At 36.2% G+C, this 22689-nt stretch overlaps 1 protein-coding gene across 1 annotated transcript; it reads left to right on the top strand.

Annotated features, from left to right (window-relative positions):
• Positions 1–19388: 19388 nt before the first annotated feature.
• Positions 19389–21275, top strand: LOC145679047 (ionotropic receptor 21a-like). The gene has a single exon (XM_081749647.1). It carries the CDS (start codon positions 19389–19391, stop codon positions 21273–21275), a length of 1887 nt encoding a protein of 628 aa, XP_081605773.1.
• Positions 21276–22689: the final 1414 nt, after the last annotated feature.

The following is a 22689-nucleotide window of genomic DNA, read 5'->3' as shown; positions in this document are numbered from 1 at the left end:
AGTCACGACACCCTCTCCAAAGGCTTAGGATATCTTCCACCCCGCTGCAGCGACATTTGACCCCAGTTTCAACTCGAAGAGCATACACGCCCTTATGACGCTCTGTGGAGGTCTCATGTTCACTCTGTCCTTACACAAGTTCACGGTGTAACTGAACTTCCACAACCAGGTATTATGTTGGATATACCCACACCAACAACTGATCTTCGACTTTTGTCCATTCTCATTCAACGCACGGTGTAAAAGCCAATTGAACACAGACCTCCATAAAAAGCGACATAACTTTCTTGGTTGCCTTTATACAATGGGCAAGAACTATTCGTTGACAGACACTAAAATTCTGTACAATTTCTGATATACTCAAAATGCATTCTCTATTGAAACGTTGCATTAATTAAAGTGCATCCTCTGGAGCAATGAACATTCATTTACTTATAGTTCTATTTGGAAATGGGTGTTAGGATTTTATTTAATTTTTTATTTTATTTTTGTTTATGCATACATAAGAAAGTAATTTGAGCATGGCATGTAACGTAAATGACTGAAGTGCAGTTAACAGAACACAAGGGCGTACGATGGGAGCGACGGGAGCGTTATAGTATGCTCTGGGGCTATTCAGAGCAGGCTCAGACATTTGGAGCTCTGTTGGTTAAAGACAAGAGTTATTTTGATGAAGTTACGTGCAATGGATGAAGGGATGGCGATAATAAGTGCGACGACGGTGGTTATAGAGAGCAGCAACCTGATCATGTTCGTGGATAGCAAGAAAATGATTTATTGGTGAATAAGCATAACGTGGTACAGCTGAAGTCTGGTCTAAAAGATCATGAAAAATCGTATGAGCGATGTATAGATGGTTGAAGTAGAGTTTACCGTCCGCTTCATCAGTGAGGATATGTGGAACGCCAACCTATAGCTTAACGTTGAATTCGAATCACATGAGCTTCATAAGTAGAACACGAATCTCCTGCGCTGGATTTTGTTTACTCTTTTATTCTTATAAGAAAAACTGCAAATCATATCAGGTGCTGTGCAACATACCCCTAACAAGTACATGTAAGTCCACATTAGGTATTATTATTATGCTAGTGCATGATAGGTGTATAGTCACTTTACGAACACACTATATAATAGAGAAATAGAGACTTTAGGTTTTTTTTTTTTTTTTTTTTTTTTTTTTTTTTAAAGTTGACGCATTGAACGAGGATTCTCTGAAGCTTATCACATTTGAAATCTTAGTAGTTAAAGATGCAAATCGGAAAGTCAATATGTAAGTAAACCCGTCATATGATAAACAGTATCGATAGTATCATTGACAAACAGAATGTTTTCTTTGCCCTAACAATATATTGAAAGATCTTATCAATTTATATAGTTTGGCACACAACTCTTATGGAAAAACAACAACCCATTTTTTTTTATCGAGTCTGCCATTTTATTTCTTTATTTCTGTGTTCTTTATTTCATGTTTATTTGTATAGGACATTTAATATAATAATAAAAAAAATAGGAACAAACATACGCTTATCAGATAGTATACATCACAAGACAAAGAGGGAAACAAGAAGGCAAAAGGTTTCAGCTGCTCTTCCCCCTGAAACTGTGGAGACTGTGGCGCCGCCACTCAAGGAAGTTGGGTACCAGGAACTACTAAAAGCAAGAACGAATCAATTCATTCAGAGCGCGCGAGTCTGATAAAATTAGCCAATGATACAATTAGCTACTGCCAGTACCAGACGATGCAGTTAGTTACGACTGTAGCCGGTAGTGTCGCCGAGTTACTTTCGTCTCATTGGGGAACAATTTGAATTTCCATTTGGAATATAGGGAGTGGCTCATCAGGGCTTAAACCACACACACATTATACTATTATGGATTTTCAAATAAATCTGTATACAGTCTTATACACTGTTTAGAATAATTTTGAAATTTTAGAAAGTATCCAGTGGTTTCGGCGTTTTGATCATTTTGCCGGCTAGTCTCCAGAAACAGCTACCATCATCGTGAGAATCATGGTATCTACAAGTGATTACAACTGTTTACTACAATAATACAAGTTTCTTTCAAACTTAACAATTCGAAATAAAAAAAATATAGATCTGTATTTAAATAGAGGTAAGTAGATAAAGGATAATTATCATCAAAGAAAAAAGAATCTTATAAATTGTCTAACAATGTTTTCGTAGTTTCTTTTAACACAGTCTACTCATGGGATTGGGGCTTAGGAGACCCCCCTCTCCCAAACGACTTCCTGTCCTCCCGAAATGGAGTTTGACTGTTAGATATTTATTTAAATATATAGGGATTTAGGATTTAGATTTCTGGGCTTTCGGCATCTAAGGCCATTTAGCTCGTCACGATTTGAGGGATGATGTCCCTCGGCGAGCACACAATCCGGGGAAAGGGAAGGAAGGAAGGATTGGGGAAGGAAGGAGGCGGCCTGGGACCTATAAGTTAGGTACCACCCCGGCATTTGCCTGGTGTGAATGAGGAAAACCGGGAAAACCTCATTCAGGACGGCTGGCCTGAAAAAGCGTGTTACACTTTTTCGACCGAGTGACCTCATCGGGAATCGAACTCGGGACCGCTCGCACCGAAGCGAGAGCGTTAGCGACTAAATATGTTTAATAAAGCAAATGATGAATGCTTACAATAGAACAAATGGTAGTGCCTATTCTTTGCACAGGAAGAATAACATTTAAATGAATATAAAACTGGAAATCTGAATGACAATATCCCTCTTTTCCTGTTTAGAACCAGGATTATAGAAAACGCTGGAACGTGTTTATTCATTTTTGATTATTTGTTTATGTATCGAATTGTAAGCATCCAACTTAAGCGAGGGGGCCGCAGTGGCTCAGTGGTAGAGTTTTCACCTCTGGTGCATGGGGTCCTGGGTTCAAACTTTGCTCCTGCCAAGTGAACTTTATCGTGGATAGACATCGTATGCGCGGGTTTCCTCGGTGTTCTCCCGTTTCCTCCCACTTTCTTCATTCCACCATTTCATTCATTGCTCATCATCACCGGCTCCTTTAGCCTAGCCGGCATAACTATGGGACTTAAAACTCAAAGATTTCATTTAATTTCATTTCTTAGCCTAAAAGACTTAAGCGAATACACTGCAAAAAAATTCATAGGTAAATTTACAAAAAAAAAAAAAAAAAAAAAAAAGCGGTGGCAATATATTTGTGAAGCCTCTATGTAAATCAATTTATACCTATAAAGTAAAATTACTAATAGAAAATGGGGTAAAATTACAATTTTATCAATAAAAATATATTTTCTTATAAATTTACTTTAAATTTGTAAAAAAAAAAAAAAAAAAAAACAGCAATTTTTAAATCTAAGGAAATATATATAAACTTACGAAATAAAGGGTAAATGATTTTACATTGATATCTGGCAATTCAATTACAGATATTTTTCAGTGTACTCACATTGAGAGGTTTTTGTATTAAAAATCAGAGATTTGAATGTTATAGAAATTACATTCCCTTTCCCCATTAGAAGCTGAAATTGTCGAAATATGTATTCTCTGATTTTTAATTAACACACTGAATAACAAATTCCCCTCCTCTAACTTGAGTGAATCTTCAAGGCATCTTCACAGTAAAGAGTCGAAATTTGTAAGATAGAAATTGCTTCATTTTCCATATTTAAGAACGAATTTCTTTTCTTTTTTTTTTTTTTTTTTTTAAAAAAAAAGCTGAAACAAAAGTTCAATCATTTCAAATGGAAAGCTCGTATGCCAAGTTTTATCTTTCTAACGTGAGATACTTCACTGTTCGAAGAAAACAACATTTTAGTCCTCTTTCAATCTCCCTTAGAATATGTATGTTAAAAAATACTTCTCTATCACTTGTGCTTGGGGAAGAAAGTTTTCTGTCCAAATGTTATGTTTCTAGCTATAGTAGTATGGCTTTTATGTTGATGAATGAGATATTTAAAGGAAAATATTCTAAATAGCGTCAACAAATAATAATTATGAACTTACCAAGTGCAATAATTATTGTAATATTGATCAGTGTCATAGTCAGAAATATATCATAGGGAGCATTAATAATTGCCGTAACGAAGAAATGCGCTTACCCCCCGCACAAATACACCAAGCATTATAGGACGTCACCGGATGAAATGTTGGCGGGCCAGAGTACTTCATGAGCTTTTGTAATACGCAATTTAGTATTTTTTCAGTACATAATAATCACCATCATAGGTATTCTGCCCTTACTGGGAGGTCACTTGCAGCAGCTGAGAAGCTTCCATGCTCCACAGTGCTCCGCTATCCTCTTCGTCTTCACGTATGATCTTTCTGTTTATATATCATCTTTAGTTGTAGTCTCCTTCGCCCCCTCCATCTTTTTCCCGCCAACATACCCTCTAGGACTCCCTCATAATAAATTTCTTCTTAGACAATGTTTCAACCAGTTTCTCTTCCTTTTCTTAACAATATTTAAAGTGTTCTTTTCTCCCCCACCATTTCTAACACCCTCTCATTCGTTTTTCGCTCGACCCAACTAATTTTTTTCCTTTTTTGTGGGGGGAGGGCGTCGGGGGCGCAGTTTCTTAGTGGTAGAGCGTTCACCTCCCATTCTTGGGGTCTCTGGTTCGATCCCAGATAACGCCGTGTAGTCTTTGTGGTGGACAAACACCGTGCTCATGAGTATTTTCGGGGTTCTCCCGTTTCCTCTCACTTTCTATATTCCACCATTTCACTCATCTCTCATCATAACCGTCTTCTTTAGCCTAGGCGGCATAATCGTGGGATGTAAAACTTAATGATTTCATTTCATTTCCAACTAATTCTTTCCATTCTTCTCCACACCCACATTTCGATGGCTTCCGGACGTTTTTCATCACTTTTACGTAATGTCCACGTTTCCGCTCCATACAGTACAAGACTCCACACGAAGCATTTCATGAGTCTTTTTCTCAACTTTCTATTCATGATCCCACAAAACAGACTTTTCTTCCTTCTAAAGACCATTCCTATCCTTGCTTATATTTCACGTTCGCACTTCATTTCATTACTAAGAATACTACCTAGATATCGAAAACTATTCACTTGTTTTATTTGCTCCCCTCCCACTTTTATATTTCACACAGACCTCTTTGTTCCATTCACCATGTCTTTCTAACATTTATTTTCTTTTATCTTTCCATGTCTTTTGTCTTTCTAACATTTATTTTCATCTCATATTCTTCAAAGCCCATCCTCAGGTTTTCTAATATTTTATTGATTTTCTTTTCAGATTCTGCAACAAGCGCCATATCGTCTACAAATCTTATGCATATAATAATTCTACCTCCTACCGAATCATCATGTAAATTCTTTTTCACTACTAGTATCTATTCTAGATACACATTAAATAGTGTTGGCGAGAGGCAGCATCCTTGTCGAACTCCCCTTCCAATTGCACTCTCTTCCGTCAGTTCTTCCCCTATTCTAACACTTACTTGTTGGTTCATGTATAAGTTTCTTATGAGTCTTCGATTGTCCATTCCAACCCTATCTTCTTTAAAAATCCCAACAACAATTCCCAGTTCACGATGTCAAAATCCTTTTCTAGATCAATAAATACAACATACACCTCTCTCCCTTTTTCTATAAATCTTTCACCGATCGCCCTTAATAATCCAATACCAGCCCTTGCGCCCTTACCTCTTCTGAACCCGAACTGCTCCTCCTCAACTACTACATTTGTTCTTCCATATAACCTTCTGTTCAGTATTCGGAGCAAAATTTTAGTTGCATGATGTGAACGGGGGGAAGAACTAATGTATGTGATGCATAATTTTGAATAATAATTAATTTACTAAAATGCTAATATGGGAGGAAACATCACACACAAGCGAGTAATTACTATGATAATGCGCACCCTTTCACTCACAAAGTTTAAACTAGGTCAGTCGGTAGAGTTTGAATTATTAATAATAAAATTTTGAAATGTTAATTTAGAAAATATGTAGCATGAAACTCTTGATTTCCGGGATGCGCGGTTTTAACATCCACCCTGAGTGTGAAAATTATCAACAGTTGCATGAAACATGCTTATTGTATTTATAGCTTTTGTATAATTTTGGCATTTGGCCTGAAAAGAAGACATAAGGACAGGAAATTGTAACACATACCTGACGGCCAAGCTGTTTGAAGAAAAAGAGAATCCAATTTTTTTTTCAATCTTTTTAATGCATAGGATGAATATTTTAAATATGTACAGATAATTTATTACAACGCACTTGCGCGCAGCCTCAAAAATGAGACAAGAAAAAAAAATATTTTAATTTTGAATAACACTTATAGGGAAGCGGAGCTTTTGCTTATCGTATTGTTTATGCACGGAGTTAAACTACTTTTACCGTTGACTTCATTCTTGAAGTGTCCATTTAAGTTTATTCTGACTTCACTGCACCACGACGTCGATTCCTTCGGCTCCCTATTGTTGACGGCCAAGGTTGACTTGGGTTACCATATCCCCTCTTTTTTGGATCTCTGGATTTCAGCTATTCTCCTTCCGCCGGTGTTAGTCACTAATAGCAGATGGGTTTTGTTCCTTCAGTGGCGGTTGTGAAGGCTGTCCTTTTGATCATATTACTATTAATTTCTCATTCGCAGCATCACGAAAGCACTTAAAATATTAAAACTTTTTACACGAAAGAATAGTACAAGGCTATTAGCTTAGTTTCTTGTACGTGTGTACTATTTGATAGAAACAAGCTGCGAAGTATAGCAACATTGGTCACGGGCCTAAAATGACTGGCGCACTAAGTTTGTCAGGACCAAGAAATTAGTATTTTTTTAAAATATTTACTACTAGCAGCGTTCACCCCGCTTCGCTGCGGTCACCCCGGAACGCAATAAACTTTGTTACTTAGATAATTTTTACTTTTTCGCTTTCAAGTGATATGATAAAAACCATAGAAGATTGCAGTAAATCTTAACATTATATCGCCTGTCATTTATGTTAACCCGCCCCGCTTCGCTGCGGTCATCCCGGTGCTGGCATATTGTAAAAGTGTCTGTAAAAATAAGCAAATCAATTAAAAAATTTTAAACAGAAGATTCAAGCTATTTTCCGCTGTATATCGCCTGTCATTTATGTTAACCCGCCGAGTGACACGGTCATGCGGGTTGCATATAAATACGTTTATTTTTACCTATGATGAACTAATAACAAAGGATTTGTACGTTATGGACACCTGAATGGTCAATTATCTCAAGACACTGGTAATTAAAAATTAAAGTGATATGATAAAAACCATCTAGGGTCCAAATCCTAATAACCCCCCAAAAATGAAAGAAATTGGTTCAGCCGTATTAGCGTGATGAGCGGACAAAAAATTGTACGTTCTCTTTTATATATATAGATGAATAAAATACGAACATGCTCTCCTGAGCTTGGAATATGATTTTTATGTATAATTTTGGCAAAGCACATCACAGGATATGATAAAAAACTGTCACTTCAAAACTGAATTCGCCACACATGCTCTCAACACTTTCAAACAACTGTCTAGAACCGAATTTGTAGCAAAACGATGTGTATGCTCTTGAAGCTATGAATCAACTGTCATTTTGAAAAACGAATTTGTCGCTCATAATGTCAACACCACCAAGACTATGTAACAAGTGTCACATTAAAACCGAAGTTGTCGCAAACGATGTGAATGCTATTAAAACCCTGTCCCTACTGTTTTTCGTTTTTTTGGTTTTATTCGCACGGAAGTTCATTGTTTGTTTGAACTCCGCGTCGGGTTAAACCACTTTCAACCACTTCTCCAAAATAGGTAAGGTAGGTTCCACCCTCACCGAAAGCTTTCCTGTGACCTACTTAACTTATAAAAACAACAAGTTGGTTTACTTTTATGAGTTTTTTTAGCTTACACCAATTAAACTGTTTGATGTTACTATTTGCATTCAATAGCTTATTTAATAAGCTTTTATTCGATGTATATAACTCACAAGCACTATTTCCTGTTAACTTGCAATGTTTAATTAAACACAAAAAAATAGTACTAAACTTGCCACTAGTCATGTTCGTGAACTTGTCGTGACGCGTACTGCCATTTAGTTATGAAGTACTGAAACTCTTGTCCAAGTGACATTTAGAATGGCGTAAACCTGGAATGTTTGTTTTTAATGTTTTTAACTATAGAATGTTTTTTTGGCGTAAATGACATAATATAAACAAACTACACATATTATATAATATTAGAACAGTCCCTATAGGGCTGTCATGATCTGGCACCTGAAAACAAGGATTGATTCTTGGTTTGAGGGTTCCCTTCTTTAATATCAGCATTGGTATATGGTCGAGGTTTAAAAAAAAAAACTAGGTTTGTGTTTTGCCCCTAGGTCATCTCTTAAAACCATCAACCAGGCTTATAATTGCTATTACAACAAGCCATTAATATTATAACAAACAAAATATCGATTTAACTATATTTAAATAATACGAATTCATTCAGAAAGTTTATTTACACATTACTAAAACATACTCTTGTAGCAGACCATGCAAGGGAAGGCAGACGAAAATTACTACACACCAGAGACATCTGACGGATGTTTCTGAATTATTACAACTAGGACCAAAGTGGACTCTTCCAAAATTTCAAATTTTTCCAACTTCTCCTCTCAGGCAGAAGTTCGTTGGTAAAGCGACGCATTTTGTATTTGGGACGTGGAAAAGAGGTGTGGCTTGCAAAGTTCACACTCTATTGTATCGTCAATTTGCCACGGATACGCTAAAATTTTGCTTGCTTCGAACTTATTGTGAACATTGACTTGCCGTTTCCATAGTATCAGTGTATGTTTTTCACAAATAACACACTAGGAAGTGTGCCTATTTCTGCTTATAGGCTAAGTTTGGAGCTCATGGACACTATATTAAAATAGGGTGGCTACAGTGGATACCTATACATATTTAAGCTGCAGTAGAACAAAGCCCCAACAGAGAAGCAAGCTTTATTTAATTTTTTTTTTTCTGAGGACTTCTCTGCCTCTACGAAAAGCAAACTAGCGTATATGAAGCTCAAAATATTTTATCTTTTCTATTATAATATGCAAATCGTATTAAAATATCTCTGTCCCAGTATCATGTCCAGTCCTGTTGTTAATCTACATATAATCAAATACACTAAACCAATAATATATATACATAAAATACTAATATGTCGTCTGCTCCCGATGCTACATATGCAAATCAAATAAAATGAATATGTAAATTGCCCTAATTAAAAGATTAAATATTCCCATAATATAGCAAAAATTTAATATGCAGATAATATATAAAAACACTGTTAGTGTGCTGTTCACAATGAGATATGAGACTAATAGTTCTATAATCCTCACATCTCTTTGGGCTCGATTTCATAGCCATCGATATCATGATCGTCTTCAGGAAAGTCTTTTGGGCACTCCCCTGTCTCACGTATTTCATTGCATAGTCGGAACAATTCTTTCTTTCCCTTGTCTCCTATATTTTTAATGAATTCGATTGGTATATTATCTATCCCGGTTGCCTTTCCATTCCTAATCTCGGATATAGCCTTTTCAAACTCATCGCGAAGAATACTAAATTCTTTATCATCCTCGCCTACTTCATTTTCTACTTCAACATTTAGGCTACACAGTTTCTCCCTACTCTCATATAAGTCTTCCACGTATTCTTTCCATCTTTCTATGACCTCATTTCTGTCGTTGACTACCTTCCCATTCTTATTTTCTACTGCCATCATAATACACCCTTGTTTTCTCCGAAATTCCATAGATTTCACCTCCTTGTACATTTCCTCATATTTCCCTACTCTTTCTAATCATTCTATATCTTCGCATTTTCTTTTGTAAAACTCTTCCCTCGCTCTGTCTGTTTCTCTCTGTAACTCATTATTCAACTTTCTGTACATCTTTCTGCCCTCTTCTGTATCAATCTGTTTCCACGTCTTCCTTTCCCTCATTTTCTGCAACATCTGCTCTGTAACCCATGGTTTCTTAGCCGTTTTGTGTTCGCGGTAAACTACTGCCCTGCTGTAAGCAAAGTTTAATGTATTCCCACTGTGCGTTACTATCTGCGTCTATTCTTTTCTGGTTTGAATATTTTTCTTCGAATTTTCCTACTCGTTTTTCAACTTTTCAGTATTCAACACTTTGTTACCAACTTTTCTTCCATCTACGTTTTTCAGTTGAATGTCTACTTCGGCCAGCACAAGATTATGATCAGAGAAAATATCAGTCCTGGGAAGGGTCTTCGCGTTCTTTAAGCTATTCCGGTACCTGTCCTGAATCATAACATAGTCTGTTTGATATCTTCCACCGTCTATTGGTGATTTCCATGTATATCTTCTTCTCTTGTGCTGATTGAATCAAGTGTTCCCAATTACTAGTGAAATATGTCTACAGAAATTCTCTAGTCTCTCTCCCCTTTCATTTCTTTCGCCTAAACCATATTTACCTACTATATTACCTTTCAGTTTTTCTCCCTCAACTGCATTGAAATCTTTCATTACAATTACGCATGCACGGTGAGGCAAGTTGTAAGTGAAACAGATACGGTAAGAAACAAGTTAAATTCTTTAAAATTTTCTTCAGTTGCATAGTATTGACATACTGATGATATTTGTTAAGAAGTAATAACTTAAAATTCTTGACGCTTCAGCCATGAAAGAATATGATCAGTCAGATTACTCATGTTCAGCTGGATAATGAGGGGCAGCGCATCGGTTCTCAGGCGCCAGTACTTCTGGCTTTCTAGATTGGAATCTGTTACCTCTTAATTCAGGTAGCTCTTTAAATGCCTCATGATTCTGGGTCAATACCAGAAAATTTTTCTGCTCAAAGCGAGAATAAATCCAGAAACCATGCACATTTAGATGGTGCACGCTAACACAATGGCGAAATCGTAACTACACAATAATAATAATAATAATAATAATAATAATAATAATAATAATAATAATAATAATAATAATAATAATAATAATAATAATAATAATAATAATAATAATAATAATAATCATCATCATCATCATCATCATCATCAAAAATCAATTTTCTTGTTTCTGAAGTCTTTTCGCACTCCTAGATAGTAAATTTTGATGCTATGCTATGGTAACAGAGTAGAAAAAGATTAAAAATACAGCAGGTAACTAATCTGCTGATATCTTGCGTAGGATTAAGAATAGAGTTTACGAGTAACTTTTTCTTTGAAGATGTCTGTGTAAAGCTTCTTTTTCGTAACAAATTATCTATATAGAAGAGTGGTAACATATTTGTATTAAAGAGTCATAAATTGAACTTACAACATTAAAGCAGAATCAATTTCTGGATGACTGTACTAAAGGGGGAAGGACTTAAGCTCAGTCAATCCCTGCGTACACCATTGATAATGACTTGTTACTTTCATTTACCTAACTGAATGCACACAGTAGTTTTCCTATTAACCTGCTATACCATTGCATTACTGTCTCAAAGTGATCTTATGTTTCGTTAGATTTCTCCCTCTCTCTCTCTCTTTTTTTTCTTTTTGCCATTTTTACTTTCGAGAGACGATAGGAGAAAAGAAAGTATGGTGGTGACCGCAAAAAAATAGAAGAAAAAGAAAAAGAAAATGAAAGAAAGAAAGAAATGTATTCGAGATTTGAATTGATTGTTATCTCGTGGCCTTTACATGTTGAAAAACGGATTTATGGATGTCTCTCTCTCTTGTTTTTCCCGGCATAAAAATATTCGCTCGTTTAGAGGTCATACCATTCAACATCCGAAATCAATTCTAAAACTTAGTTTCTATAAAATTCCCTAGAAATTTGCTTCAAATTTTCTTCTTACCCTTAAAAATAAAGGTAGTTTACTGTAGAATAAAAGTAAAAATTTGAGATTTTTTCACAAACGGTCCTAACGATTTCGTATTTATTTCGTAAGCCAATGTTCCAGTCGTTTTCCTTAAAAATAAAGGTAGTTTACTGTAGAATAAAAATTAAAATTTGAGATTTTTTCACAAACGGTCCTAACGATTTCGAATTTATTTCGTAAGCCAATGTTCCAGTCGTTTTCCTAGGAGAGAACAAAAGGGGTAGATTATTCTTGCGAATGAGTTTTGTAGACTATTTTCCCTAAAACGACACAAGTGATTTTGTTCATATTTCGTAAATAAATATTTTATCAATAAGCTAACAATATGACATAACTGATTTTATCTCGAAAAAATCCACAAAGGGTAGTTATTCTATGACGTGATTTTGTTTCGAACAATTTGTTTTGAGAAACGACTAGGGTGATTTTGTCCATGTTTCAGTAATAGGTGTTTTATTAATAACCTAACAATATGGCATAATTCCTCTGTCATGAAAAAATATCACAAGAGGTAGTTTATTACTGGAATTAAAAAAAAAATCTTTAAGTTTTACGTCCCACGGTTATGCCGGTTAGGCTAAAGGAGACGGTGATGATGAGAGAAATGGTGGAATGAAGAAAGTGGGAGGAAACGGGAGAACCCCGAGGAAACCCACGAGCACGGTGTTTGTCCACCACAAAGTTCACTTTGCGGGGGCTGAGATCGAACCCGGGACCCCAAGCACAAGAGGTGAACGCTCTACCACTGAGCCAACGGGCCCTCCATTTCTAGAATTGAGTTTCTATCAAGAAAAAGAAAAGAAAATGAAAGAAAACCCTCAGATTATTTTGTTCATAAGTTTTAATAACTCTAAAATATTGTGTAAATCACTTCTGACATAAATATTTACAAGGGTAGTTTCCTTTTTATTATTAATACTATTTTCTATATCCTCAAATACGACTCATGGGATTTTGTTGATGTCAAGTAAACATATTTCATAAACAATCGTAATACGTGATAGTCATTTGTCATTAAGAGGCCTACAAACGATAGTTTGCTTTTAACGTTGAGTTTTCTTCGAACGAAAGTGTTCCGAAAACATAATTTTGTTCCTATTTTGTAAATAAAGATGTCAGTAATAACTGCAACGTAACATGATTTCGTTTAAGAAATTAGAGCAAAAAAGTTTAGTAAGGTGGTCCCTACCTTTTAACTACACACATATAAAGGCAAAGTCAATCAAATGGGCTTCCTAATATATATATATATATATATATATATATATATATATATATATATATATATATATATATATGTGTGTGTGTGTGTGTGTGTGTGTGTGTACGAGGGCAGGGTGAAAAGTTCTCGACAATAAAAGACTGCGAACTTCAGTTCAAAAGTGAATTTAGTTTTCCATATAATCTCCCTTAACTTCAATACACTTGGTCCAGCGTTTCTCCATCAGCATTCCTTCCCGGAACTGAGTCTGGAAGGTTGTGAAAGTAGTCATCCACGACTCTCTCAACTTCTTCATTCGATGTGAAACGCTTCCCAGAAAGAAATTTCTTCAAGTTTGAGAACAGATAGAAGTACGATGGTGCCAAATCAGGAGAATATGGGGGTGCCCGAGCAAATCGTACACCAAATCCCGCAGTTTTTCCATCGCCAACGCACCCTTGTGCACAGGTGCGTTGTCCTGGTGAAAGATGATTTTCTTCTTCTTCAAGCCAGGCCTCTTCTCGCGAATTTAGGCATCCAGCTGGTCAAGAAGGTTGGAGTAATATTCGTCTGTAATTGTTCTCCGTTTTGCAAGGTAATCTATTAGTAGGATCCCTTTCGCATCCCAAAACACACTGGCCATGACCTTTCCGGCCGTACGATCGTCTTCGCTTTCTTCGGCGCTGCATCACCGGCTTCCACCCACTGCTTGAACTGCTGTTTCATTTCTGGCGTGTAGTGGTGAACCCGTGTCTCATCCATTTCCACAAATCGCCGCACAAAATCGATCAGATCCCTTTTGAATCGGTCCAAAGATTGCTGTGAAAATAGTTTTCTCATTTGCTTTTGGTCGGCAGTCAGCAAATGCGGTACCCATCTTGCGCAGAGCTTTCACATCCCTAGTACTTTGTGGAAAATTCTTCGCACCCGTTCCCCCGATATCCCCATACTCTCAGCTATCTCGCTCACCTTCACTCACCTGTCGTCCAATACGATATCATGTACTTTTTCGATTGTTTCCGGCGTGTTTGCGGTTTTGACCTTCCTTCACGTGCGTCATCTTCGAGGGTTGTGCGACCGCGTTTAAATTCAACTGCCCACTTTTTAACGGTAGACATGGAAGGAGCAGAATCCCCGTTAACTTTTGTCAACTTCGAATGAATTTCCGTAGGGATTAATCCATCCAAAACGAAAAATTTGATTACCACACGATATTCAAGTTTATCCATTTTCACAACTAACACGCAAGACGTCTAACTACAACAATGCCTGCACACAAACTACTTGAAAGAACAAGTTGACACTTGTTATACGAACAACTGAAAAGCGCCCCCAGTAAAATTTTGCTGATTGGAGTGCCGTCTCTGGGTCAGGCCGAAAACTTTTGACCCCGCTATAGCCTATGAGTGGCGAGTTATTAATGCTTTTATGTTCTCAAGTAGAATTAAACCGTTCGCTAGTAGTATGTAAAAGCCCCCGAAAAGACTTTTTTCTTTTCAACAAAAACTTACTGGTCATTTTCTTAAAGGGATTAAAATGAATTTAAAATAACCCATCTTTTACACACACACACACACACACACACACACACACACACACATATATATATATATATATATATATATATATATATATATATATATATATATATATATATATATATATATATAATTTTATAGCACATGACGAGGCATATTAGTCTGAACGGATGGGGGCAGGCTCCTTGTTATGGCTGCGGACTTGCTACTATGTATGACTTTTTCTGCTGAGTTACCGGTACATACTTCAGCAGTTAGTACATAAAGAGGTAGAAAGAAACAATAAAACATTGAAGTTAATAATTCTAGTGATGAAGAAACGAAGATTATGGTGTTAATATGGAAACTCAGTTGGATCGAGTAAGAGAAAGGGAACTGCAAATAAGTGTCAATCGGATAACTTAAATTAGTGTTTTTTTTTTTTTTGTTATTGTGTATACGAATATCATTAAGGAGGCATGGTGGCGCAGTGGCAGAATGTTCACTTTTAGTGCATGGGGTCCCTGGTTCGATCCCAGCTCACACCAAGTAGGCTTTGTGATGGGCAAACAGCGTAAAATGAAATGAAATATTTTAGTTTAACGTCCTACGATTATGACTCTTAGGCTAAGAGAGATGGATAATGGAAGAATTGGTAAATGAGAACGTGAGAGGAAACAGGAGTACCCTGAGAAAACCCGCGGACACTATGTTGTCCACCACAAACTGGGAAGAGAACCAGGGATCCCACGCACCAGAGGTAAGCGCTCAATCACTGAGCCACTGTGATTCCTCTGGACAAACACCATGTTCGCGGTTTTTCTCGAGATTCTCCTGTTTCCTCCCGTTTTATCCATTCTACCATTGCTTTCATTTATCACCATCACAGTCTCCTTAAAGCTAAATGATTTTATTACATTTTCATTTCACGAATATCATTAAGTTATTCTAAACTCTTAAGTTCCTAATCATCAACTTTAGTAATAATTAGTTCTTCTTTTCCCTTTGTCCATACTCTACTAACACTAAGGCACGAGACGTAATCGTTGGCATATGTGCCAGGTAATTATTATGAAGACTGTGACGCGACGTTGCTGCACTTTAAATGGTTGTGGGTATGCAGTAGAGGTGTGCACGAGCTCGGGCTGGACTCGGGCCTACCAAGCATACATCACTTTGGGCTCGGGCCGGGTTCGGGCCGTAAATTTTTAAATATACAATCAAATTTCTCGGGCTTTTTTTGGGCCTGACTTTGTAAATATACTGTACAACGATATTTATTGGGCCGTTCTTTCTGGATAACTTTTAAAGCACAACTGAAAAATTAAACCTCTAATGGCTGTAAATAAAAATATAATTTTACCTTAATTATTAAGTTTCTGTAATTCGGGCTTATTTCGGGCTCACTTGATTATCAAACGAGCTCGGGCCTAAATGCTTAAACTTATTTCGGACTCGAGTCGGGCCTCACACTATAAATTCACGGGCCAGGCTAAAAATTCCAGCCCATGCTGACCTCTAGTATGCAGACACTATAGCGCGAGAAGTTGGTTGATTGAGTTGATTTTTTAGTTTAGCGTCCCTTTCAGCAGCGAGGCTATATGAGACGTGGACCTACTGATTAACGTGGAATCCGAACCACATGAGCTCCCGCCGGGAATCGAACCCGGGTCTTCCACGCCAAAGGCGCGTACGCTAACCGCTTAGCCACGGAGGAGCTCCGCGAGAAGTTGGGCAGAGCAGGTGCCATACATGGCAACATCGCTACCTTCTCATTTGCTAACAGCGTTTAAAATTAACTCGGAGCTCAGCCATCAAACACCGTACACACTGTCCCTTAGCATAGTTAAATTTTCCGTAAAATACCTTCTAAAGTATGAAATTTACTACGAGCAACGAGCAAAGAATGTTCTGCCCAAGCATGCACCATAGTCAGGGCCGGATTTCCCAATAGGCCCGGTAGGCCCTGGCCTATAGGCGCAAGCTCCTAGGGGGCGCAGAACCGAGAGAAAAAATAAAAAAAAATATCTAGAAATAAAAATAAATAGCCATAACTTAACATATTTTTTGAATTGATTTTTAAAAATCAGGCTAATAAAGCATTCTGATTTTGAAGTTCATTGGAACAAATAATTGTTGGTAAAGTTAAACTATTTTTCAACATTATGCATCAACTTCGTTACAACATTGATCTCAAACACGGGAGAACTGGCTGTAATTTTTAAATAAAGGTTTCTTAGAAAAGTAACTTTAACCAGGCTAGGGGGCGGAAAAACTGATTGGGCCTAGAAGCGCCAAAATGCTAAATCCGGCCCTGACCATACCAGCTGAAATTGTAATTGTTAATACGTCATTCGCTATTGTAAAAATTCTTAAGTTTATATGTCGTCCCTTGATGGTGTCGGATCTTTTACACACAGCAGTGTATTTTAGTCCGGTGAACTAGAGGAAATATTCTTTACTTTATTCATTTTCTTCTGGCCGATAAAATTGGACTAATTAAGAAACTAGAAAATTAATAGTCATCTCTTCTCGCATGAGGTAAGAACTGTGTCAGGTGATAAATATTTTAACCAATTATTTATACCTGCGTGATATGTGTACAAACTGTAGGCGTTAGGAATTGATTTTTGTCAAGGTATATAGTGTAACTTTTGAATCAGCTGTTTGTGAAACTAGTCGATATTACATTTTAAAACAACGCATATACAGGGTGTTTCAAAACAACACCGACAACGTTTGGGAGGTGATTCCTGACACTAAGATAAGACGAAAATTATAGACCAATCTGGGTGCACAAACGCTTTTTTTCGGAGTTATAGGCTGCCGAAAACATGAAAAAATGAATTTTAATGCAGTTTTACAGAGGTAATTTGTGAGTACTTTAAATTATATGCACGTAGCCAAACTCCCACTATAAAAATTGTTGCGTGAGTACCACAGGATTCTGAAATATGGATATTTGGATAGGACATACCAGTTCCTAAGTCAAGTCTTGACCCAATTACAGTAGGACCCATAGTTTTAGAGCTATGGAACTTTAAAGTAAATTTTCCCATGTTTTCGGCAGCGTATAACTCCGAAAGGAAGCATTTGTGCACCCAGGTTGGTCTATATTTTTTTGTCTTATCTTGGTCTTAGGAATCACCTCCCAAACGTTGTCGGTGTTGTTTTGAAATACTATATATATATAAGATACATTTGTAAACTAAACATACATGTGTAGGTGTTCCTTCCTCAGCTTTCCACGTAAACCCCATTGAGATTCAGGCATTTGTCTCACCGTTGCAACAATTTGTCCGAACCCTTTGCAAATAATCAGGGTTCTGGCTATTTAGGACTCTCTTCACATTCCGTTTCACTTCTTCACCACCAGTTGACTGGAAACAAGGTCGCTTATGTCGAACTTGAACTCTTTTTGAGGGAGACGCAATTCAACATAAGCCAATTGGTCTCTTCTTGACGATAACACCCACCTCAAGTCAGACACAAAAGAAAAAGACACAAAATTGAAGAATTAGGATGGAAACAGTTGCCCCATTGTCCATACCGCCTAAATTTAGCCGCAGAGTTACTACCATCTTTTTCCAATGTTAAAGTCTGCATTGTACCGAGGTAAGATGAACGTTTCGAAACAGATGAAGTGAAATGTAATGTAAGGGGAGTGCTAAATTGCCAAAGCCGTTTTTTTTTTTCCAAAGGGTTTGGACGAATTACTGCAACGGTGTGACAAGTGTCTGAAACTCAATGGGGATTATATGCAGAGCTGTGAAGGACCTGCTATAATGTATGTACAGTTTACACGTGTATCTTAAGAGTCTTCATCCCGGCGAAATGAAAATACCTCTAATTTTACAGTAATTATGTAATATCTTCAAATAGATAAAAGATAATTGAAATATGGAACAAGAGCGCCCTAGACGATATTATTTTGTGTGAGGTACCGTTATCATAAGTCACCTAGTAGCTTTCTGTTTCAGCTGTTTAGAAACGCGAAAATAAATTCCGATTTTCAAAATGGCTCGAAATCGAAAGCAGATAAGTGAGTCGTGATAACGGTTTCTCATGTAAAATAATATTGTCTAGGGCGCTCTTGTTCCACATTTCGATTATCATTTATCTATTTGAAGATATCACATAATTACTGTAAAATTAGCCGTATTTTAATTTCGCTGGAATGAAGACTCTTAAGAAATAAATATTTTACAGCTTAAGGAAACTTATATATTGAACGACCCACGTACATGAAAACATATAGAATCATGTATCATGACAACCAGTTGACATAAAAAGATACAGTTTGCATACACATATCTATTCATAAATACATTTCTAATTGCCAAAGTAAGTAATTAACGTGCTAATACTCTCCATCTAAGTAGAGCATCGGTTACTGAAAACATTTGCACTACTAAGGGAAAACAGAATGCAGTACTGTCTGTCGCAAATTGACAACAACGCGCAAATCCAATTGGACGTCGCGTCGCTCAAAGCCATATAACTTATCATTTCATAACAATTTTTAATTGATCTATCGGTGTACCGCAGAGAGAAAATGTTATATCAATTTCAATTTGAGGTGTTAAAAAAAGAATATCGTAGATTCATATAAGGGCACTTTACAGAAAAACATGTGGAGTTACTAATTGTAAATTTTCCGAGTAACGGAAGATAATGAATTTCTGTTTGATATTGCATCTTATGGTATATAAATTTATAGTTTTGTTGATGACTTTCTTCCATACTGTTGCTAGATTAGCTTTTGTATGTTATTTTGATTAGTATTTGACGAACGTATTATCTTCTTTCTTTACAGAGCAATATGGTGTGTACAAGCCAAATCATTATAATAACTATTTTCTGTGTCTTACCCACACAAGAATTTGTTTCTGAACATGAAAATAAGAGAGAAGATGCTTTACGGCTTTTCTTGAATGTGTTAATACATGACTATATAATTGAAGAAGTTTGTGTAATCGTAATTCAACAAAAGAGTCAAAGAGTTCAGTATTTTACATCCATAAATGATGTACCAGTTATTCTAATTAATATTGATCCTTCGAAGGGAAATAACACGGATAGTTTAATAAGTGCCATGAATCATGCATGTGGTACTTTTATTCTAGAAATTTATGACTTTTTTGAAGTGTTTTCAGTGCTATATAAAGCTATTTTGTTGTCAATGCAAAGAGGAAACTGCAAATATATTGTATTAAACAATACCACTTTAGTAAACTCAAGTGATTTCCAAAGGAACGAATGGATTAAAATATTTCCAGAAATTTATTTTGTAGCGTTAAAAGACCAATTTAAGAATAACGATTTGGACATTAAATACATTACTTACACTTACACCTTAGGAGAGAATTTAATGCCTAAAGAAATCCAGTCGATCGCAAGATGGCAAGATGGTTATATTAATATGAATCCTTTGAACATTTGGAACAAGATGAAGAATTTAAACGGTCTGTCTCTCAGGTTACTAGTAGCTAACTATCCTCCTTATGTAATTGTTGATAATTACAATTATGACGGTACAGATTACAGAATAATGGACACTTTCTCTAAATACTATAATATATCTTGGATTCCTTATTACGCAACGTCTTATTGGGGCTCTACAAAAGAGATAGTATCAGGAAGTACGTTTTATTCATTGCTAAGTGACGTTAGATTTCAAGCTGGAATTCCTTCAACGTACATTCAACTTGGAAAATTTAAATATTTCTATATGTCTGTACCATTTCTTCAAACAAGTTTAACGTTTCTAACACCAAGCCCGAAAAGGATAAGCAGTATCGTAAATACCTTTCAACCATTTTCTGCGATTCTATGGGCGATCACGATTTGTTCACTTTTTGGAATGGCTTTTTCTTTGTATTTGTTTGCTATACTTGAACGGAAATTGTTTCCAACGAAAGCTACAAACCCTTATGCCTCGTACACTTATTCCGTTATCAATTCAGTCAGAATTATTCTTGGAAATTCAATTCCTTCAGTAAACTCTTCAATTGTTAGACATCAAATAACATGGTTTTTTATTACTTCAGGTCTTGTAATAACTGCTTACGAATGCAACCTTGTATCGTTTCTAACTATTCCAAGCTTTGAGAAATCAATTAACACTATAAAAGATTTCTATTTATCCGGCTTAGAATGGGGAACGGATGACACTACGTGGTTAGAACTACTTGATGGAGCTCAAGATCCAATGTTAATGACAATAAGTGAAAGAAATCGCTTGCTTGCAGACTATAAGTTATTCAACCAGTTATTACAAGAGGGAAAGCTTGCAGTTGTTGTTGAAAAGCTGTTATCTGGACGGATATGCAACGTTGAATTTATAGACAATGAATCACTGGAAGTTTTGCATTTAATGGAAGAAGATTTCATCCGTTATCGTTTAGTGATAGCTTTTTACAAAGGCTCACCACTCGTAGAAAATTTCAATACAGTTTTACGTCGTCTTAGAGAATCTGGGATCATTGTTCAGTGGCAAAAGGAAGTAGTTGCAAAATATTTACAAGACAAAAGGAAATTACTTTTCAGCTATGATGTGTATGATGAAGTTTTGCGTCCATTGTGTGTTTATGACGTCGCCGGAAGTGTTGTTGTCCTTGCGATTGGATATTGTACTTGTTTACTAGCTTTTCTCGTGGAGCAGGTTTCTTGGTTCGTTTACTCCAGAAAGTTGTCGGTTTCGAAATAGTGATTAAGCACTAGAATTTAGTGTATAAAAAAGACAAACAAATACTCTGCAAAATACTTATGTATATTCACATATATTTCTTCAGTGTTCAGAAAGGACTATTATAATTTCATTTTTGGTTTTTCACATCTATAGTATCATTTACATATTTTAATTTCTAAAATTTTATTTAACTGTAGCAAAGAATGTTTTAGAATAGAATAAATGTTTTAGGCCCTTCAATAAAGAATTTCAAAAAAAATCCACAATGTATGTTGTGTGGAGTACGTTATTCTACACGAGAGCTTTCAAATGGTGTTTCAATAGACTGACGTTTTATGTAGTCACATTAAGTGCGTCGTGAAATTTTGGAATTTCAAACTCGCCTTGCATTTAGTAATTAATTAAAATCAACTTTGACGTCATCTATACCAGTAAAGGCGTTTAGGGTAGCAAGAATAATCAGTACTATTTACAAGTCGTTACTATATAGAAACTTATAGTGTTACATACTATAATTTATATTACGACTAGAGCTCCTCCGTGGCTAAGCGGTTAGCGTACGCGCCTTTGGCGTGGGAGACCCGGGTTCAATTCCCGGCGGGATTCCACGTTAATCAGTAGGTCCACGTCTCATATAGCCTCGCTGCTGAAAGGGACGCTAAACTACAATCAACTCAATTATATTACGACTACTAAAAATAAAGTATCTGAATGTGTCACAGTGTAGTGTGTATTTAGTAAACAGCATGTCTGTCAACAAAAGGTTGGGAACCACTACTCTACAGGGGCGGAAACATGGCTGTAACGCTAAAGTAATAAAAATTATCTGCAGCCTTTCAAAATGTGGGTGTGGAGAAGAATGGTAGGTATTAACTGGATAAAAAAAATAGGATGTATTGAAAATATCGAGAGCAGAGAAGAACGATATTAATTGTACAAGATAAAAATTACGTAATTAATTTTAAAAAATGATGAGAAACTGGTTGGAATATAGGCTAAGAACGAACTGTATCACGATAAATGTGGTAGAAAGTAGGGCGCGGAAACAAGAAATTTTGGCGAATGATACTACAGTTAATAGACGATATTAAAACAGAAAATTCCTGCGAAAAGAGGAAGAAGGTATTTGCAGTTCTGCGAGGAAGTTTTTCAATTTTTGTCAAGCTGGCAATAATGACAGAGTATCTATGATAATGATGATAATAATGAGACAAAATAATTATAAATAGCAATAAAACATCCTTCTAGCACTTTCTTTTAATATTAAACACTTTTATACTAGGTTAGCAGCTAATATTAAAAGCAACAAGGATTTATATAAATTTAAATTTTTGGGGGGAGAAATAAGAAGATTGCAATTGGGAGAATTGAAGTAGCAAATAAGATTGGAAGTTCTATTTGTTGCATTTCTGAAAACACTAGTTTTTGATAC

This window comes from Thermobia domestica, chromosome 2, assembly GCF_964235325.1.
Source record: "Thermobia domestica chromosome 2, izTheDome1.hap1.1, whole genome shotgun sequence".
NCBI lineage: Eukaryota > Metazoa > Arthropoda > Insecta > Zygentoma > Lepismatidae > Thermobia > Thermobia domestica.
This window is presented reverse-complemented; position numbering and strand designations above follow the sequence as displayed.

What these genes read in the sequence shown, in the direction of transcription:
- LOC145679047 (XM_081749647.1), top strand. Translation starts at nt 19,389, where the DNA reads ATGGTGTGTACAAGCCAAATCATTATAATAACTATTTTCTGTGTCTTA.